The following is a 22,748-nucleotide window of genomic DNA, read 5'->3' on the forward strand; positions in this document are numbered from 1 at the left end:
AAAGCACAATTTTTATTTTTTTATTTATTACATTTTTAGACTTTCCTGATGGCCAAAAATATCAAGATTAGGTTGTCATGCTGGAATGAGCTGTTTCCTGGAAGGAAGACTATAGTTAAAATATTTTGCCCAATCAATCAAAATACTGTAGACTCTCTGTTAACCGAAACTAAAGCAACAGGCACTCTCAAGCATCCTGCACAAAAAAAAACAAAACAAAAAAACACACACCTAGGAAATAATTCTTAAAATAGATTTCATGGAATTGTAAGTTTAAATTAGTACATTCCCCAGTGCCCCTGGCCTCGCACACTAGTATTCACACACCACTTGTCTACCGCTCCTGCGTGAGTAAATATACAATCGAAGCTCATCTTTGTCTACAATACAGCTGGTTGGTATTTTTTGTTTTAAAATTTTGAGAGTCAGTGTTCATTTTCAAGTGGTTGGCTTACTCAATTCAAGATTCACCATGCCATTCTTAAGCTATACTTGACAGGTGAGCAGAAATTGGTGGAGTTTGAAGCTGCAGCTTCATTTCGTAATGTGTTTAGTGAATTGGTTGAAATGGCTATGACTGAAAGCAGATTTATAATGCAGACTTGGTTAATATGGAAGTGTTTGCCCAATTGTACTTTTCTGGTGGTAATGAAAAGATAGCTCATGGGTTCAAGCTAAATAATTAGAGTGTAACTGTGCTTGTATGTCCAAAAACATCAGAAACTCATCAGGTAAAGTTATGGGTGATCAGAAAATTTTTCAATCAAAGGTGCCTGTGGATTATCATCCATAATGGAACACATGAATGGATGTTGAAATTTTTACAAAGTGGTTCCACCATTCGTTTGTTCCCAGTGTCAAACAAAATTTAAGAATGAAAGGAAAGGAATGTCAGAGGGTAGTAAAGTTATTTTGCTCCTGGATAACTGCTGCGCATATCATCATGCAGCTACTGGATGCTACAACGAACTCATTTAGCACTATGATCAGCTGGGGACCGATCAACTTTACTTTTCAATCTCCAGATCACTTGCATCAAAAATCGGTGCTTGATAAGTCAGAGTTCGATTCAATAATACACAAAATGTTGTCTACGGAGTATTTTGCTTTGCACATTCTCTCGCCAGATCCACCTTTAATTCTGGAGGCCAGCAACTGTGTGAAGACAGTTCTGGTGGTCAGTAGCTGCTATACTGCACATCCTGCCGGCTGCCAAAAAAAAAAATTCAGCCCTCAAAGAGTTAATTTGCTTTTAATTAATATGGACTACAGTATTAGGCCTAATAGTAACTCTCAAGTAACTCTCAAGCAACCAGAAACTATACTTATCTGGCATCTACCAATCCCCGTAGGTGCTAGTTAACCGAGAGTTTACTGTATGTTGCTATATAAAATGACTATTCTCAAAAATTTCCTCAAAAACAATGCTGGCATATTCTTAATATTAATTCTAATTACATGTTACTTGTCTGTTAACATACATGATGAAATCAAGCTTTACTGAAAACAATACAACCTTCTTACATGTACTAGAATATCATTTGACAGCAAATACCTGTTTAGTATCTTTTTATTTATTTTTTTTATTTTAAACTTTGCTGCTGTTAAATGTGCTTCATGATGGTGGGGGGTATGTCAATAAAGCTACTGCTGCAAACATGATGTTGATTCTCTGCAACATTCAGAAACAAATCTTTGTTGCCTATAAAATGCTAGCTATTCTGAGATATCCATTAATGATTCCATACAAACTTTAGCTCAAATTTAAAGTTAACCTAGGTCATATTAGCTTTCATCCTTTAACATTCAATACATAATTTTAAAAGTAGTCTCTTTCTTTATACCATTCAGAAAAAACATATTATTTGATTTAAACTGTTTGTGCAAAGCAACGCACTTTGACACTCCTTAAAAATAAATACAAATCTTTGTAAGGAGATGTCCTTCATTTCCTTCCCAAGGTGACAAAAAACCTGCAACATGCCTACAGCATGTACTAAGAGGCAACTTAAACTCTTCAATTTTATAAGAACACTCAGTCTGCCTGGTTTGTTTAAATAAGTAACCTGTAGATGCTGCTTCATAAAGTAGGTTGTTCTCCAACATAGTTGTATGAAAAGTCTCTACATACATCACCTAGGCTCTATACTGCACGATGTATAGGAAGAGTCATTCACAACCCAAATGTCCTGAAGTCTAGGAATATTTAATAACTCTCAATTTATTATATAATATATATAATGAATAGAAGTAAACAGGTTCATTTTTATAATAGTATATAGTTGAGTGGAATTAATGTAGAAATACACTTTAGTTTAGTATATATATTTGAGTGGAATTAATGTACAAATACACTTTACTTTGACTGTCTACAGACATTTAAGTAGTCATGTAAATGTATAATTGAGTCAAAAACAAAACTGATCAGCTACAGTTATTAAAAAAACACTTTCACTCTTCTGAGCGAACAAAATAAAACACTTCATAATTTCACATGAGTGCCTTAGAAGTAGTATGAACAAAGGTTTATTTCTAAATATGAAAATGTGATAAAGCAGAAATTGTCAGTTGCCAAGGAACTAGATTTTTTTCCAGCCAAAGAATGTGTTTATACCATATGGTATTTACATGTCTGTTATTAGACAGGTTGAAGCAGAAGATAAAAACTGATCTTCCAGCTCAAATGAAGATTAAGGCCCATTTCCCTGGATAACTAAACCACTAATTTCTGCTGCTTACAAGAAAATGTGATACTAGCCGTACCCATAATTGTAGTAATTTTATTAGATTTAAACTAATGACTTCTAATTGAATTAGAGAATTCCCGTTTTTTATGAACCTGTGAATGCCAGTGTATCTGAGGAATATGCCATATAAACAGAGAGACAGATGCTGAAGCATGCCAGATCTTGCGTCACTGATACGATGGCTAGCTGCCAGTACTTAAAGGGCACTTCCTGTGTTTTTAAAACCCCTTGGGATCATGTGTTATTTTGGAAATGCTTTAAAAAGCATTTCACATTCTTCTTAGCTATCTTCCAATGCATCATTGGTGGGGGAAATGACAAAAAATGTATGTTAAGTGTCCTTTTACACATATAATAAAAGAGGAATTCATTTTTACAAGATATAAAAAAATGAAACATGTTTGTTAACTTTTCTGTGTATTATAATGACAGCACACAGCTAGTCAGGTCAATTGTTGTGACCTTTGTGCTCATTCCTAGTAACAGAGAGAAAGATCTAAACCCAAATTTTAATAGCATAGGCTTACTGAGTTTATCTCTAGTGACTTCTGTTTTATTATATACCAGAGACATGCTATTTAGTCAATCAATAATTCTAAAAGTACTCCTGCATGCATACTTAAATTTCATTGTATCCTGCAGCAAATTGAAGTCACATCACAGTATGTCCCTGCCTTCTAACACTTGTTCCTTGATAACCTACAGGAATACAAAGCCTTTACCACATTACATAAAATCACAGGAAAAAAGATATACTGTATCCTAAAATAAATGAGGATATTTTGTAATGTAAAGGTGACCTAAACTAAACTAATAAATGAATTTGTATGTTGTGTGATTCAGTCCAAATTGATGTATATAATGAAGCAAATATCTGCAAATATTTAAATAACAGTTCTAGAAGTTAAATAAAAAATACATTCCGTGTACAGTAATCACTTTGGCCAAGAGCAGAGTTGTGCTTAGTCTTCTGCCCAATCACTTAATATGGCAGTGATGCGGGCTCTGCATCAGTCTGTCCTGGTGAAAAAGGAGCTGAGCCGTAAGGCAAAGCTCTCAGTTTACTCGTTGATCTACGTTCCTACCTTCACCTATGGTCATTAGCTGTAGGTAGTAACCGAAAGAACGAGATTGAGAATACAGGCGGCTGAAATGAGTTTCCTCCGCAGGGTGTCTGGGCTTTCCCTTAAATATAGGTCAGAAGCTCAGTCATCTGGGAGGAGCTTAGAGTAGAGCGATTGCTCCTCTGCATCGAGAGGAGTCAGATGAGGTGGCTCGGGCATCTGATCAGGATGCCTTCTGGACGCCTCCCTGGTGACGTGTTCCGGGCACGTCTAACAAGGAGGAGACACACTGGAGGGACTATGTCTCTCAGCTAGCCTGGGAACGCCTAGGGATTCCCCTGGAAGAACTAATAGAAGTGGCCAGGGAGAGGGAAGTTCGGGCATCTCTGCTCAAGCTGCTGCCCCCGTGACCCGATCTTGGATAAGCGGAAGAGGATGGATGGATGGATGGATATATAAGAAAAGGATTGATTGCAAATGCCTGGATGTAAGTTAAAGAAAGCAAATACAGAATCTCATTAAAAGTTTAATTACAATGAAACATTTTTTAGGTCCCTGGCACTTCATTGTAACGGAATTTGCCCTGTGTGTGTGTGTATGTATATATACACACACACACACACACACATATATATATATATATATACACACACACACACATACATACAGGCGCATGCACCATCAGCACGGTGCTGTCAGATCTAAACACTAGCGTACTGAAGTGGAAGTGACTTTAGCTGCAGGTGGAAGCCCCATTTCACTTATGGTACCAAGCAAAGTGTGTTGTGGTGCAGAGCAATCTATTAGCCAGCAAAAGCGTTGTGAAGAAGCGGTCTGTTGCTACAATCCTGCCTTTGTCCACTCTGATAGTGGTTACGGGACATCATATCTTTGATTGACACTACAACAAATAGTAATGAGCAGGCATCAGCCACAGCACTACTTTTGTGAAAAGAATTGAGATAAATGCCATCAACTCAAAGAGGGAGAGTAGTCTTGGTATATGAACAAGTAGAGTTTATCTATGACCCCCATGATGTCTTTTGAACATCACCATTTCACAGCTTGTGTTGTGAACAAAATTATTTAAAATTTGTGAGGTCTATTGCTAACTTCACTTCCCTTGATTTTTTTTTTTGCAACTCATTTAGAAGAATATGTCTTTGCATTTCTGTTTTGCTAATATATAAGCTAGATGCAGAAGCATGCAAAAGATGCCAGTTTTTCTATCCACAGAGAGCTGGAACAGAAAGGTTAACAGAATGAAACACATACTTCATGAGTTTTTACATATTAATTTATCGGGTTGGTTTCCATTCTTCAGTGAAGCATGGAAGTCTTCTAGTGATTTACACTTCAAAGCAAGCAGTTGCAAAATTTGTTTATTTAACTATGTCAGGGCTATGAGGTATCTTGGGGCTAGGCCTACAGACGACAGGATTTGAAGGTTTGACACCAATTAGGAACAGTTCATCCGCTTGTGCTTCACAGGGATGAGTATCCAGCTATGCATATTAGACATTCTATTTTTAACACAAGGTCACAATAGCTGTGGCTATCTGTACATCATTTTTCTAGAAATGTTCTTGTTAATTTGCATTCAAGTCAAGGTATACAAGTTGTTTTTTGATGTGGCATGGGAATTAAAAGTAATCATAAACTTGAAGCACTTACCATTGTGCAATACTGCAACTCATAAAATTATCCTTTTTTTTTTTACAATGCTTTTGAGTGCCCAGTGTTTTTTCTTCATTTAAAATCTCAAAGCCCCCTTTCCCCTCAGCCCGCAGCCTCTATCTCGGATTTGAGCAAATAAATCAGTACCGCAAGCAAACTATGATACTTAGTGCAATGAGATAAGTCATATCATCAACTGGAATGTTCAAACAAATTATAAAAAAAAAACAATATAATTTTGTTAAATAGTTCTCTTGTGAAAAGCGGACAAACATATAGACAGATTTTGGATTTTATAGATAGATAGATAGATAGCTAGATAGATAGATATGATATTACATGCCGAGACTCGCCTATTCAAATAGTCAACTTAAAGCACTGAGAAGAAATGCCCACGCCGGTGTGGTTCCCTATTTACCTGACGAGGTAAGAAGATGATATCAGGGTAGCCAAGCCGGTGCAAAGATAAGATAAAAGCCAAGCAGCTTGAGAGAAAATGAAGTTATAAACCGTCGGTGCCTTCTGTGATCCTTGGAAATGTGAACTCACTACCAAATAAGATCAACGAACTGGCTGTGCAGGTGAAAAACGTCAGAACCTACAGAGAATGCAGCTTTGTTTTAGTGAAACGTGGCTAACAACTATCATCCCAGATGCTAACGTGGAGCTACCCGGGTTTAGCACAGTTAGAGCAGATAGAGACACAAATACCTGTGAGATGCGAAAAGGAGGAGGAATCCCTCTCTGGACATATAAACGTTAAAATCTCCAATTGCTGCAGGGACATCGAACCATTGGCCGTAAGTCTGCGTCCCTATTACTTGCCCAGTGAGTTTGGACACATGATTGTTGTCATTGTTTACATCCCCCCTCAAGCGAACGCAGAGATAGCGAGTGACATCATCCATTCTGCAGTTGCTAAGTTACAAACGCAGCACCCTGAGGCGCTTGTGCTAATCTCTGGAGACTTTAACCATGTAACGCTGGATAAAACATTACCTGCCTTCTTCCAGTATGTGGACTGTAACACCCGGGGAAATAGGACTATTGACCTACTGTATGCAAACGTTAAAGACGCATACAGCACCACCCCGCTGCCTGCGCTTGGGAAAGCAGATCATAACCTGGTTCTGCTTTAGCCTCACTACAAACCGAGAGTGAAGGCGCTACCTACAACCACACGATCATTCAGGAAGTGGTCCCCTGAGGCAGAGCAGGCTCTGAGAGACTGCTTTGGAACTACAGACTGGGATATACAGGTGCCGGTCATAAAATTAGAATATCATGACAAAGCTGATTTATTTCAGTAATTCCATTCAAAAAGTGAAACTTGTATATTAGATTCATTCATTACACACAGACTGATGTATTTCAAATGTTTATTTCTTTTAATTTTGATGATTATAACTGACAACTAATGAAAGTCCCAAATTCAGTATCTCGGAAAATTAGAATATCAATTAAGACCAATGCAAAAAAAGGATTTTTAGAAATGTTGGCCAACTGAAAGTTATGAACATGAAAAGTATGAGCATGTACAGCACTCAATATTTAGTTGGGGCTCCTTTGGCCTGGATTACTGCAGCAATGCGGTGTGGCATAGAGTCGATCAGTCTGTGGCACTGCTGAGGTGTTATGAAAGCCCATGTTGCTCTGATAGTGGCCTTCAGCTATTCTGAATTGTTGGGTCTGGCATATTGCATCTTCCTCTTCACAATAGCCCATAGATTTTCTATTGGGTTAAGGTCAGGCGAGTTTGCTGGCCAATCAAGAACAGGGATACCATGGTCCTTAAACCAGGTACTGGTAGTTTTGGCCCTTTGTGCAGGTGCCAGGTCCTGCTGGAAAATGAAATCTGCATCTCCATAAAGTTCGTCAGCAGCAGGAAGCATGAAGTGCTCTAAAACTTCCTGGTAGATGGCTGTCTTGACCTCTGACCTCAGAAAACACAACAGACCAACACCAGCAGATGACATGGCGCCCCAAATCATCACTGAATGTGGAAACTTTACACTGGACCTCAAGTAACGTGGATTCTGTGCCTCTCCTCTCTTCCTCCAGACTCTGGGACCTTGATTTCCAAAGGAAATTTAACAATGACCTTTTGTGTCTTGCCCTCCTTGTGCAAGGTGTCAATAGTTGTCTTTTGGACAACTGTCAAGTCAGCAGTCTTCCCCATGATTGTGTAGCCTACAGAACTCGACTGAGAGACCATTTAAAGGCTTTTGCAGGTGTTTTGAGTTAATTAGCTGATTAGAGTGTGGCACCAGGTGTCTTCAATATTGAACCTTTTCACAATATTCTAATTTTCCGAGATACTGAATTTGGGACTTTTATTAGTTGTCAGTTATAATCATCAAAATTAAAAGAAATAAACATTTGAAATACATCAGTCTGTATGTAATGAATAAATCTAATATACAAGTTTCACTTTCTGAATGGAATTACTGAAATAAATCAATTTTGTCATGATACTCTAATTTTATGACCGGCACCTGTACTGCTGGGGTCACATACTGAGAAAACTGAAGAGGCTGTTGACTGCACAACTGATTACATCTACTTCTGTATGAACATTGTAGTTCCAGTAAGAACAGTACGCTGCTATGCTAACAACAAGCCACAGATTACAAGTGACATCAAGGGCCTTTTGAACCAGAAGAAAAGGGCTTTTAAAGTCGGTGATCAGCATGAGCTGAAGCACGTGCAGAAGGAACTCCAAGTCCAGCTCAGGGCGGTAAAAAAGCAGTACAGGAGAAAGCTGGAGCAGAATTTCAGAATAACAGCATGAAGGAAGTTTGGGATTGGATGAAGATTATCACTGGCTGCAGCTTGAAGCGGGGTGTCACCATCAAGAGAGACGTGGAGAGAGCAAACCAAATGAACAACTTCTTTAACAGGTTTGACCACCCTAACCCACTCTCACCTCGGAGTACTTGATCCTCCAACCAACCTTCTGCTGATACCAGCATAGGTGAGACATCCCCACCCAAAATTACAGCAGCACAGGTGAGCAGAGAGCTGAGGAGACTTCGTGTCAGCAAAGCAGCGGGTCCAGATGGTGTATCGCCACGACTGCTGAAGGCCTGTGCGTTGGAACTGGGGAGTCCTCTACAGCGCATCTGCAACCTGAGCCTGGAACAGGGGAGAGTCCCTTGGAAAACATCTTGTATCACCCCAGTCTCAAAGGTATCACGTCCTAGTGAGCTAAATGACTTCCAGCCTGTTGCTCTGACGCCACATGTGATGAAAACCATGGAGCGGCTGCTGCTTCACTACGTAAGGCCACAGGTCCGCCACACCTTCAACCCTCTGCAGTTCGCATACCAGGAGAAGGTGGGAGCGGAGGATGCCATCATCGATATGCTACACCGATCCCTCTCCCACTTGGACAGAGGCAGTGGTGCTGTAAGAATTATGTTATTGGACTTCTCTAGCGCCTTCAACACCATTCATCCTCTGCTCCTTGGGGACAAGCTGACTGAGATGGGAGTAGACTCGCACCTGGTGGCATGGAGCGTGGATTATCTTACAGACAGACCTCAATATGTGCGTCTTGGGAACTGCAGGTCTGACATTGTGGTCAGCAACACAGGAGCGCCACAGGGGACTGTACTTTCTCCGGTTCTGTTCAGCCTATATACATCTGACTTCCAATACGCCTCGGAGTCCTGCCACCTGCAAATGTTCGCTGATGACACTGCTATTGTGGGCTGCATCAGGAGTGGGCAGAAGGAGTAGTACAGGAAGCTAATCAAAGACTTTGTTAAATGGTGTGACTCAAACCACTTACACCCGAACACCAGCAAGACCAAGGACCTGGTGGTGGATTTTAGGAGGCCCAGGCACCTCATGGACCCCATGATCATCAGAGGAGACTGTGTGCAGAGGGTACAGACCTATAAATACCTGGGAGTGCAGCTGGATGACAAATTGGACTGGACTGCCAATACTGATGCTCTGTGTAAGAAAGGTCAGAGTCAACTATACTTTCTTAGAAGGTTGGCATCCTTCAACATCTGCAATAAGATGCTGCAGATGTTCTACCAGACGGTTGTGGCAAGTGCCCTCTTCTACGCGGTGGTGTCCTGGGGAGGCAGCATAAAGAAGAAGGATGTCTCACGCCTGGACAAACTTGTTAAGAAGGCAGGCTCTATTGTAGGAATAAAGTTAGACAGTTTGACATCTGTAGCAGAGCGACTGGCATTAACACTAGAATTACCAGAGCCTACGAAAAAACTCGTAATTCCGTCCCACCTTAAACTGCTTCTTAAATCCCTTCAAACCTCTCTGCCAGCGTCCTTTGTCTTCTAAATGTGCTGATAAAGAGAAGCTTGGAGCAGCCGGCTATTCCATCCCCCCACCAATTTAGAACGTGCACGAACTTCAGCTTGATTGAGTATCTGGGAGTGAAGTGGAGTTTTAGAGTGGAAATAATAGATCATTATTTGGAACACACGCATTTCATGTCTGTTCCGTTTCTACAGTAATCTGTGTCAACACATTGTTAAAACAGAAACGTTTTTTTATATTCTAGTAGTAGATGACAAAATGTAGGCATAAACTAAATAATGTATGAAACCTGAAGTCCAAATAGCAAAGAAACATTTTCACAAGAATAACACAATTGCGCTTTTATTCAAAAATATAGCTGCAGAAACAAAAAGCCGCCTTAACATGCGACATTGACACCACTTTATTGTAATTGTCTCCGTGGTTCAATAGACTCAGCCCCCGCTTGGGAATCAAGGGGTCACGAGTTCGATCCTGCGCCCCTCCGTTTTGAGAAGTAAACTGCTCTTATTCTTACTGTTTTGGAATAAAAGCATACGTTTGATTTCAGTCTGTAACAGCCGGTGCAATTTATGAACCTTGTAAAGGTTAGCTTTTTTATTCACTTTTCATTCTCTCAGTGCGTTCAGAATCAATCCATACAACCCCATCTGACACGGCTGTTTTCACTAAAGACGCGCTATAGCTCTGCAGTGTACCACGATGCATACTAACGCCAAACACAAACGCTGACACACAAACGCTGGCGAAGCTGCCTTCTTCGTATCTCACCGTCACTTGCTTTTCTTTTTATTCAGTTTTCTTGAGTGTCCCCGCATGTTGCTGTATGCTTTTTCTTTTGTACTCCATGACATGCAGAGGAAAGAATGGTAAAGACCAGTAACTTCGGTGCTATATGCAATCATCAGACACTCCCCATCTGCCCGTGTCGTTCAAACACAGGAACATATATTGGTGTAAAAGTATAACAAAAGTGCACTTTTATTCAAGTGCACTTTTTCCATCGCCTTTTCCTGTAAGAAGCAATGTACACACTTCTCTCTATGCTGTGGTTTCTATTACACACCTGAAAGAAAGAGACAATACATGTGAAAATATCCAGCATACAGCAACATGCGGGGACTGGCAGGAAAACTCAATAAAACTGAATAAAAAGAAAATCAAGTGACGGTGAGATACGAAGAAGGCAGCTTCGCCAGCGCCTGTGTGTCAGAACGGTGGGGCGTTAGTATGCATCGTGGTACAACGCAGAGTTATAGCGTCTGTATTCTGTTTCTTTTGTACTCCAGGGCACGCAGAGGAGAGAATAGTAAAGAGCAGTAAGTTCGGCGCTATATGCAATCATCAGACACTCCCCATCTGCCCGTTATTTTGTTATACTTTTCAATACTTTTTATACTGCTCAAACGGGCATGCTCAAAAAATACATGTGTAATGCCACGAAAAGTGCACGCAGACACTTCATTTCGCAAACAAAACAAGTGCACTTTTATTCAAAACTACCTGTATAACCGAAGAAAAAAGAAAGCAAGAATACAGTACAGTGTTATTCTTGTGAAAATGTTTCTTTGCTATTAGGACTTTAGGCTTCATACATTATATAGTTTATGCCTACATTTTGTCATCTACTACTAGAATATAAAAAACGTTTCTGTTTTAACAATGTGTTGACACAGATTACTGTAGAAACGGAACAGACATGAAATTCGTGTGTTCCAAATAACGATCTATTATTTCCACTCTAAAACTCCACTTCACTCCCAGATACTCAATCAAGGCATGAGCTGAGAGAAGTTCGTGCACGTTCTAAATTGGTGGGGGGATGGAATAGCCGGCTGCACCTAGCTTCTCTTTATCAGCACATTTAGAAGACAAAGGACGCTGGCGGAGAGGTGTGAAGGGATTTAAGAAGCAGTTTAAGGTGGGACGGAATTACGAGTTTTTTCGTAGGCTCTGGTAATTCTAGTGTTAAGCAAACTCTTGTCAATCATGAAGAATCCACTGAACAGTGTCATCTCCAGACTTTTGTCACTGTCTTGCTCCACTGACAGACTGAGGAAATCGTTCCTCCTCCACACTATGCAACTCTTGAATTCCACCCGGGGGAGTAAATGCTAACATTATTCAAAGTTATTGTCTGTTTTTACATGCATTTTTATTACTCTTTAATTTAACATTGTTTTTGTATCAATATACTGCTGCTGGATTATGTGAATTTCCCCTTGGGATTAATAAAGTATCTATCTATCTAATCTAACATGGGAAAATAATAGCAGAAGTTATATGTGTTGGTTCAAACTTGCTGAAAAATATGTGCTTTACACATATATGTGACTATATGTGTGACAGGCATCCCACCTTGGGCGAATTCCAGTCCCAGGATTCAACTTCAACCAGACAATTACTATGATAAGCTGGATAAAAAAAAACAAATCTGCACATAGTATGTACTGTAGTTAAACAAGAAATAACGAGTATAGTATTCCCTTGGAATTAACTTGCTTCAAACAGGGCCAATCTAAACTGCCACAATTGTGGGAATTGTGCACTTCATATTCACCTTAAGTTAAGAAGGAACATGAGAGCAGACAATCAGAATTTTAATTATGTGATTTGCTATATATAATTTAGACCTGTATATTACTATGATACTGACATTTGAATTAAATTATAATTAGGTAGAAAACATTTTCCATTACAAAAACTAACCTTGCAGATTTCCTGCATGAGTAAGCTCAACTGTAACTTGTTATACTTCAAGCAATGTTAATAAAATAAGAATTGTACAGAAACTGGAAGATGTGTAATGCTTTTCCAACAAATGAGCAAAGGATTTGCATTAGGGAACTCAAGTTCATTGCAATAACCAATAGCAATTACTAGTAATAAGGGAACTCTGTGACATGCATTGAAGTCAATAGGTAAGGAGGAACTGAACTAGTTTTGAGTGGATTATAATGGTGCAAGGGTGTTTTAATTGTCCTTGAATATGTGGGAAGCACCTAGTAACTATGCAGTATATTACTGTGGCCAAAAATGTCAGCTGTGAGGCAGAAGTGCTAACTGCTACTTTTTGAACTGGACTTTAAAGTGGAGTGATCGAAAACTGGTGGGGCAGTGAGTGAGTTTTCTAGACTCTGTTAGCGTACTGACCTTTTACCATCAAAGAGCAGCGAGTGAGGGATGATGGCTGGGTCCCTTTGGAGTTTACCACATCATGGTCAAAGTGTGGGGATGCTCATCAGCCAGCATTTTGAGTGGGGCATTTATAATGAGTCTGCATTATTGTGTGGGAAGAGTAACCCCTCACATCTAGCCTTGGTGCAGATACTTTGCACATTTTTCTTCCATGAACAAGATAGGAATGATTTGTAAACAGTAATGAATCTTTTATTATTATTATTTCACAGGGTCACGTGTTTTCTTTCTTGGGGAGGGGGAAGTGGAGGGATTCTTTCAGATTTTAGCTGTAGCACATGACTAACTATGCAAGCAGCACTGCTCTGCCAGCAATGCAAATAGGGTACTACAAGGTTTTTTTGTGAGTGGAAGGCTAGTTGTGACATCATTCATGCCAAAAGCAGATTGGCAACGATTTTCTAGTATGCATCTGGTTAAAGTATCATGCACGGTTGCTACAGCATTGTGATGTCACGCTGGCCTCACAAATCATAACGGGGCACTGGGAAAATAAGTTCAAATGAGCCAACCACATGGCAAACTTCCATTAAAATATCCGGTGAACAAAGTCACTGGCGGACAGAGCATACATACAGTTTTAGTTGGAAGTATGGCAATCAGATGAAAATGAAATCACGTCTCTACAGAATCATTTTTATTTGAAACATTTTATATTTCACATATCAGTGTATACAAATTGTTTCTTTTTTATTTTAAATGTATTAAAAATATGCCATTTTAGTCAAGCCACAGTTTTGAGAACTATCATTGGTTAAGTGCAATCACAAGCAACGCCTGTCTTGTTCAAAGTAGATATCTAGGCCAAAATGCATTGTGTGACTGCAAATCGGAAATTTGCTTAGATAAAGTAGGCATTCTAATCTGTACTATAAAAAATAAAGGCCATTTTAACTAATAAAAATAAAAGTCAAGATAAACTTCCAATACATGCCTACAACCAATGTAAAGAAACTACTTCTACAAATAAATAATTCAAACTCAGTACTGCTATATGGTCTATAAATGATAACTTACCTTTAAATGCAGAAGCATCTCCATAATGAATCTGAAGCACTAAGTTTGTAATTCCAGTATCACCACCAACTTTAAATCCAACATCTGGGAAAGGAAAAATGCATAAAAAGTAAATCGGTTATGTAATAAAATGCATGTTCTTAGCAAAAAAAGATAAATTGCTTGGGGTGCAACATTGACTTCACAGAAGATAACTGCTATTATTATTAATGACAAACAGGTGCCAGTTTCCCCTCTTAGACAATGATCTTTATAGGTTCACAGTATTTTTTAATCACAGAAACTACAAAACTAGATACACTTAGTACTGAAAGCCTGTGCTGCCCAACTTTGTGGAATCCTCTGTTACCTGTTCAGTCTATCACTGAGGCTTCACAAAGTACTTCTGCTGTGGAAAATATTTTCTTTTCTAGTACCCAAGAACACATGCATTTTACAATCACTTGTGTACCTTATGACTACAGACAGATGATGTTTATGTCACAAATCTTAAAAACCTTCGAGAGGCTGGTCCCACTACACTATACAAGTCCTCTTTTGAAAAACCATTTGGGCACATTGCAGTCTACCTGCTGAGGAAAGACTGGAGTGAGAGATATAATTATCTATTTACTCCCCAAGGCTGGTTAAGCTGGCAGCACTATGAAGATTATGTTTCTCTGCTTTCCAATGGCATTTAGACATCTCAGTTAAAGGGTAACCTCAGGGAATATGAAGGTGGGTGAGCCAATGGTAACCACGACGAAGGACAATTGTGAGGTTCATGGTCTGTGTCTCTGGCACCCCTGTAAGCACACTGCAGCATCAAATGAAACAGTAATGTCTTCTTCTGTTCACACTTTAAACATCAGATATAAATATAACACTAGGTTATGTCACCTGTTGAGATTTACTGATGATTCTGCATTAATGGGGTGTACAGTCAAGTGGCATGACAGAGAGTATAGGAGTCATTCTGAGAACTTTGTTTCTTGGTGCAAGTAGAATTATATGCAATTTAAACTTAGCAAAATCAAGGAACTGGTCATTGACTTTTGTCATAACAAGGGGCCTCTTACTCCCACAGCATGGATGAGAAGGTGGAGTCCTGCTATAAATACTTAGAAGAAAATAACAATAACAAGCTGGACTGGTCCATTATCATGGAAGCACTATAACAGAATGGCAGAACAGCCTCTTTATTTAGGGAGCTGTAATACCTTAATGTGCATAGCAACATCCTTCATATGTTCTTTAAGGTGTTAGAGCCAGTGTGATATTCTGTATTGTGCGGTAGTTGGTTTAAATGGATGGGTGGAAGTACAAAAAAAGGACAGAATAAGAAATAAAGCAATCAGGGATATGAAAACATTAGGGCAGATATCTGAGAAAGTACAGGAAAGTAGGTTCATGTGGTATGAACATGTGAAATGTGGGCAAAAGAGTAAGGAGGCTAATGTGAAGGTCGATGGATAGAGTAAAGGAAGATTTGAAGGAAAAGGGTCTCACTGGAGAGGAGGTGCAGAGTTGAACTGTATGAAGAAGGTTAATCAGACAGATCAACCCCCACATAGAAGTGGGAAAAGAGGAAGAAGGTGGGGGTGGGGGTGTAGTGGGTGGATACAGTCACTTCAAGGAAGGCCCACAAAAATCAACAAGCTGATAAAGGGGGCAGTTCAATTATGGCCTTTATAAGTTCTAGGCACATTACCTGTCAAAGGAAGATGATGGAATAAATGTAAACATATATGTTATACCTACACTTTTCCTTAGTATGCTTGTGTATCTGAACCTCTCTTGCTCAGTGTTCCCTTTGTCGAGTGCATTCCCATAAAGCCTGCTTCTCAAATTCTGTCATTTCAAGGTTCCTTGCTCACCTCCTGTCTGGCTTTATAATTCTCGTCTGACAGTGCCACTTAGTCTAACTCTTACATCTTTACTCTTTCAGCTGTATCGCCCACTTGCGTTTCCTCTTTCGATTTGAGTTACCAAAGCCAAACTGACCAATTAGATTTCTTTATTGGACAGGACAGAAACAAATACAGACCTTAGTGTTTTATTATATAGTAGAAGCTTCCCATCACACTATCAATAAAAAATATGACTTTATAATGCACCACCCTGATACCTTTCTTTTTCTTCAACTAAGCCAGAAGTATAATTTGGGTTCTGTAATGCCTACATTTCCCCTTGGGGGGCAAAAAAGTAAATAAGTAAATTAAAGTAAGTAAGTAAATCACTCAAAACAATGTACAATAAGGTAGGGTAAGACTTAAAATTAACCTTTTTGATTATCGTAGGGTAAAAAACATTTCAGGTACTAATAAAATACTACTTACTACATGTGAAAAAGGAAAAGGCTGAATAGTTACTAAAAACCCACGTCAGCCACAGTGTTCATTCACTTACAGTATAAACATATAGGTTAGACAATATGCTAAAGTCCTCCCAAGTGTATAATGCTTTTACATTTGTTTTTTACATTTTGTGGAAAAAATAAATAAATCAAGATTTGAATAACTCACTTAATCTCACAATATTTAATTCACTTCCATGAAAAAAAATCAGACTTTTACAAAATAGAAAATTATTTCACAATTTGTATTTCAATGCATTTGCAACATTACAAATGTCTAATTATTACATTTATTGAAAGGTTTTTGCTATTTAATTAAAATTTAAAGCACATAAAAAAAAAGATTCATTACACTCTGCTGCCATCAAACAATAGTTTAAAAAAAACATACCTTTGGGTAGTTTGGTTGGAGGAGCATCTCTTGCCCAAGCATAAATAATATTGGCAGTGTCTTTACAAGTCCCTTCAATGCCACCACAGTCCCTGTTAGTGAGATAGTAAATTAAAAAGATTGATGCATTTACCAGTAACTCTTAAGTCATTAAGTTATGGTCCAGAATGTAGTATGACCACAGAATGTATAATATCCATAAATTCTCATAATAAATCATGATAGGTTTTTAGGGTCAATGGCTATAATATGCTAAAATACATCTATTAGTTATAAAGTGGATGTGCTTTATGTAACACATAAGCTTAAGTTCTGCTCTGATTTTCTCAGTAAACAACTGGCATTAGTTTAGTTTGTATTATGCTCGCATTTACCTAAATTAACAAAACTGCGAATGTTAAGAACATTAAAGGCAGCAAAATATTAAAATGCACATAAAGTATGTAATTACTGTATCCATGTGTATTAAATATTTGTTTGTAAATATATACAGAGCTCTGAACCTGTCTAATTAGTGGTACACTTTAAATTTAATGGTACAATTATGAACAATGGTGAAGTGGTTAGCACAGAGTCCTAGGTCTCGCTATTCCAGCCTGGACACTATACAAGGTCCTTTAAATGTCTACAGTTTTTTCTGGGTACACATTTCCTCCAACTTCTAAAAGACAACTCTAAGCCTGTCTTCCATGAGTGACTATTTGTGAATGAACCTGCACACCCTTTAATGGACAGGAGTCTCATCCATGGCTGGTTCCTACATTGCATCCAATGCTGCTAAGATAACCTCTTGTTCCTCCAAGAATCTTGCATTTGAATAGGCAATTTCAGAAAGTAAAAAAATTAATTCAGTATGTGAAACTGAATGTATAAGCTGCAATAGGTTGGACTGTGGGAGTGTAATTTCATATTGGTAGGTATAGTATTAACATAATCACTATAGAAAATTTTACAAACTCAGAATCTTCAACAGTCTACACAGAACCCCTGAATAAGTAACCTTTAGCAGATTTATCCTGCAACATAAATTTATCCTAGGAATAAAACATTTCAGAATGTTAATATACCTTGTCATATCCTAGGTTGATGCATCATTCTTCTAAAGGTTTATTGCATTACAGTTTTGTTTGTAAGAAATTATTACTGTCTGTATAAATGGAGAGAGAGCAAATAATTATAGTTGTTAGCTTTGCTGCTTCAGTAGTCTAGATCTTACATCTCAATGCTTTTTCTATTAACTTAAGAGGCAACTTGAAATACATCCCATGCAAGTGTCAGTAAAGAATTTAGCTTCTGCCTTGCACACACTGCTGTAAGGATAGGCTCATCACCCCCTACAGCACCCCTAAACAGGATTATATGGTTTATATTTTGTATTAAAGTATGTTATGTACAAGAAGCTAGTGCAAGGTTTACAACTCTGAATGAATTGGTGTATTTTTTTTTTAATTTTAAGATGCATGTCCCTGTGAGACATCCTGAGACTACATGGGTTCCCCGCAAGGTTTCTGGATATCATGGCCAGCCTGTACACTGGTACTGTGCAGAGTGGAGGCAGAACTTCTGCGTTTTTCTTAGTTGATCCTGGGGTTCATCAGTGGTGTGTTCTTGCTTCTACACTGTTCAATGCTTGCATGGACTGCGTGTTGGGCAAGGTCATGGGGTCCAGCAACTGTGGGGCATCTGCTGGTGAAGAAAGACTCACTGATCTTGACTTTGCTGACGATGCTGTGGTCTTTGTGGAGTCAATGGAGGCTATGAAACTGTCTCTGGTGACTTTTCCTATGAAGTCCATAGACAGATTTGGAGAGCATGAGGGGTCATGAGGTCGCTGGAAAGGGGTGTGTGGCGCTCCCGTTATCTATGCAAAACAAAGAAGGTCCAAGTCTTTAGAGTCCTGTCTTGTTATATGGTTGTGAGAAATGGACGCTATCCAGTGACCTGAGACAAAAGCTGGATTCTTCAGTACTGTATCTCTTCAGAGAATCCTTGGGTAACGCTCATTTGGCTTTGTGTTGAATGAGCAATTGCTCATTGATTCCTGAATAAGGCACATTACTTGCATTGTGAGGGAGCATCACTTACAGCGCTATGGCCATGTGGCACGATTCCCCGAGGCCGATCCAGCTCACAGGATTCTCATTGCTGAGGACCCGAGTGGTTGTACTAGGCCAAGGGGACGCCCACGTAACACCTGGCTGCAGAAGATAGATGGTCATTTCTGGAGGGTGGGACTGGACCACATGTCTGCCTGGGGGATTGCCAACCAGGATCCCGGGCTGTTTTGTTGTGTGGTGGGTGTGGCAATAAGCTATATACCAATGCATGCTCCCAGACCTAACCTGACCTGTTTTCTTAGATTTTAATATCTCTGATATGGGAATGCATCTTAGTATGGATGGAGTCTTACAATCAATGTAAACAGTCCAATCGCTGGAGTATCTGTTGACCTTCGGTTAAAAGAGACAGACCGACATACAGATCTCACTTGCCTCAGCAGCAACATTCAATACGAAAACATTGAAAAACAACAAAGTACAGACTATTACATAGTTGTGAGTACCACAACTATATAAACAATAAAATAGCAATAATAAAAAGAAATACTGTTCCAATGCTAATGTGTCTTTTATAACTGGCTAGGGTGAAAAGAGACATTATAGGAGAGAAGGTATTATACTGGGATGGCCAGTGGCAAAAAAAAGACCTCCAATGGCACTAATTAGATCTCAGTGGTAAAATAAGCTGCTAGCTAAAAGTGCTGTAGGAAGTGTCATGCAGCAGGTAGGCAGTATTATTCATTAGTGTGTTAATTAAAAAAAAAAAAACAGTGTGAATCAATTTTTGATCATCATGTTATAATGAAACAAGTCAGTTTTTCCAAAACAAATCTGTATTTTCAGAGCTGATACAGTCAGAGATAATAGCATTGTTCACTTAACAAGTAAGAATATAAGAAGTTATACAAAAGTGTTTTGGTACTACAGTGGGATGCAAAAGTTTGGGCAACCTTGTTAATAGTAATTATTTTCCTGTATAAATCGTTGGTTGTTACGATAAAAAATGTCAGTTAAATATATCATATAGGAGACAGACACAGTGATATTTGAGAAGTGAAATGAAGTTTATTGGATTTACAGAAAGTGTGCAATAATTGTTCAAAGAAAATCAGGCAGGTGCATACATTTGGGCACCACAAAAAAGAAATGAAATCAATATTTAGTAGATCCGCCTTTTGCAGAAATTACAGCCTCTAAACGCTTCCTGTAGGTTCCAATGAGAGTCTGGATTGTGGTTGAAGGTATTTTGGACCATTCCTCTTTACAAAACATCTCTAGTTCATTCAGGTTTGATGGCTTCCGAGCATGGACAGCTCTCTTTAACTCACACCACAGATTTTCAATTATATTCAGGTCTGGGGACTGAGATGGCCATTCCAGAACGTTGTACTTGTTCCTCTGCATGAATGCCTTAGTGGATTTTGAGCAGTGTTTCGGGTCGTTGTCTTGTTGAAAGATCCAGCCCCGGTGCAGCTTCAGCTTTTTCACTGATTCCTGGACATTGGTCTCCAGAATCTGCTGATACTGAGTGGAATCCATGCGTCCCTCAACTTTGACAAGATTCCCAGTCCCTGCACTGGCCACACAGCATGATGGAACCACCACCATATTTTACTGTAGGTAGCAGGTGTTTTTCTTGGAATGCTGTGTTCTTTTTCCTCCATGCATAACGCCCCTTGTTATGCCCAAATAACTAAATTTTAGTTTCATCAGTCCACAGCACCTTATTCCAAAATGAAGCTGGCTTGTCCAAATGTGCTTGAGCATACCTCAAGCGGCTCTGTTTGTGCTGTGGGCGGAGAAAAGGCTTCCTCTGCATCACTCTCGCATACAGCATCTCCTTGTGTAAAGTGCGCGAATGGTTGAACAATGCACAGTGACTCCATCTGCTGCAAGATGATGTTGTAGGTCTTTGGTGCTGGTCTGTGGGTTGACTCTGACTGTTCTCACCATTTCGCTTCTGTCTATCCGAAATCATTCTTGGTCTGCCACTTCGAGCCTTAACTTGAACTGAGCCTGTGGTCTTCCATTTCCTCAATATGTTCCTAACTGTGGAAACAGACAGTTTAAATCTCTGGGACAGCTTTCTGTATTCTTCCCCTAAACCATGATGGTGAACAATCTTTGTCTTCAGGTCATTTGAGAGTTGTTTTGTGACCCCCATGTTGCTACTCTTCAGAGAAAATTAAAGGAGGAGGGAAACTTAGAATTGACCCTCTTAAATACTCTTTCTCATTATAGGATTCACCTGTGTATGTAGGTCAGAGGTCACTGAGCTTACCAAGCCAATTTGAGTTCCAATAATTAGTTCTAAAAGTTTTGGAATCAATAAAATGACAACGGTGCCCAAATTTATGCACCTGCCTGATTTTGTTTGAACAATTATTGCACACTTTCTGTAAATCGAATAAACTTCATTTCACTTCTCAAATATCACTGTGTGTGTCTCCTACATGATATATTTAACTTACATTGACTTTTTTTATCGTAACAACCAATGATTTATACAGGAAAATAATGACTATTAACAAGGTTGCGAAAACTTTTGCATCCTACCGTACATTTTTAAAGTTAAACAAATTCATCATCAGCTAACCTACGGGAAAATACTGTAAATGTATTTAGGGATTTGCAATGCTACAAATTCTTCAGAAAGTTTACAAAACAATTCCAAAGCTAAATCCTGCTATTAGGCTCTAAATCAAGGGAAATTATGTGGAATCTCTATAATGCAGACCACAACTATAACACACAATGTGGACAATTCCTGTCTCTACTTTATTAAGAAAATTTGGCAGAAGTTCTACGTCCTAGTCTATCTCTCAGTCTTTCCTTCAATTTTACCTCATTAAGTCTAAGATATTTTCTGTCACCCTTTCCCTTTTCCTTTAGAACCATTCATCTATGTTTAAACTGTGACAAGAACTCTGCCATAATGCTTTGCAAGACACATTATTAATAATGGGACATTTTCTATAATAAACGGGGCAGCAAGAACCATGGATATGAAAATCCTCAGACAATGAAACTTAATGATTAAGATGGTTTCTATATGACAAAATGCAAACATTGTCATCGATTTTCATTAGCATATATCTAAGGAAAATGCCTGCATATTTTATAAAAAAATGGAATCTCCTCTTCTGCTGCATTTACATAAAACAATTTTATTTTAAATGCCAGTATGACAAAAAATGGCTTGATTTTACCCCTACTGAAATTGTTTACTATTTTATTAGTCTGGTTGAATGGTTCTTTCCCATCTGCTATTTCTGTGGATTGTGTCTGCGATTGCACTGTTTCAGAAAGTAATGAAAACACATTTTTATACAATTTTTCCTCCGGAGAAGCATTAGGGCTTCCTTCTTGAAATATAAATGAGGTATCCTCTACATTACAATATCACAAATCTCAGGACAAGAGCAGCAGCTCTAACAAACTCTAGCAAAAGTAAAACTACAATAAACAGCTTTCGTTAAGTGGAGCATGAGACAGCGAAATTGTTTGAGTCAGTTTAACAATTTTCAAAATTTTTCACCCACAGAGTTTCAGCATTCCATCAGAAATAACAGCAATGTCTATTTAAATACTGTAAGCAGACAGAAAAAAGATCCTTTATGAGTCAATGGTCTCAGGCTCACTAGGACTCAACTATAGCTTTACGTGTGTGTTACAGCTAATTGATGTCCGCATCTCTTTGTAAACATAACTCTGCATTTGCAGTACAGTCGGATTGTCAGCAAACTGTAGCATCATAAAGCTCATAATTCCACTTTAGCATCTTTTTGCTTTGACTATCTCTTTTTATGACCTGGCTCCTCCTAGTTCTCTGTCAATTATTTTTCTGACAGCATGACCCATTTATAGATCTCTTATCACCTGTGGGGAAATAGTGGGGGTAGTTTAAGAAGTACAAAATAAACCAGTCTACTGTCATTTTTGACTGAAAATTAGTGTACCTCAGCA

At 38.8% G+C, this 22,748-nt stretch overlaps 1 protein-coding gene across 8 annotated transcripts in view; it reads right to left on the reverse strand.

Annotated features, from left to right (window-relative positions):
* Positions 1-22,748, reverse strand: part of pam (peptidylglycine alpha-amidating monooxygenase) — a 402,733-nt gene that overhangs the window by 152,627 nt on the left and 227,358 nt on the right. For all 8 annotated transcript variants that reach the window (XM_039758909.1, XM_039758910.1, XM_039758908.1 and 5 more), the window contains exons 6-7: positions 16,723-16,814; positions 13,997-14,080 (exon numbers count right to left, since the gene is read on the reverse strand). In XM_039758909.1, coding sequence (XP_039614843.1) covers positions 13,997-14,080; positions 16,723-16,814 — 176 coding nt within the window. The remainder of the gene's footprint in view (positions 1-13,996; positions 14,081-16,722; positions 16,815-22,748) is intronic.

The sequence above is a fragment of the Polypterus senegalus genome, chromosome 7 (genome assembly GCF_016835505.1).
Source record: "Polypterus senegalus isolate Bchr_013 chromosome 7, ASM1683550v1, whole genome shotgun sequence".
In the NCBI taxonomy this organism is placed as follows: domain Eukaryota; kingdom Metazoa; phylum Chordata; class Cladistia; order Polypteriformes; family Polypteridae; genus Polypterus; species Polypterus senegalus.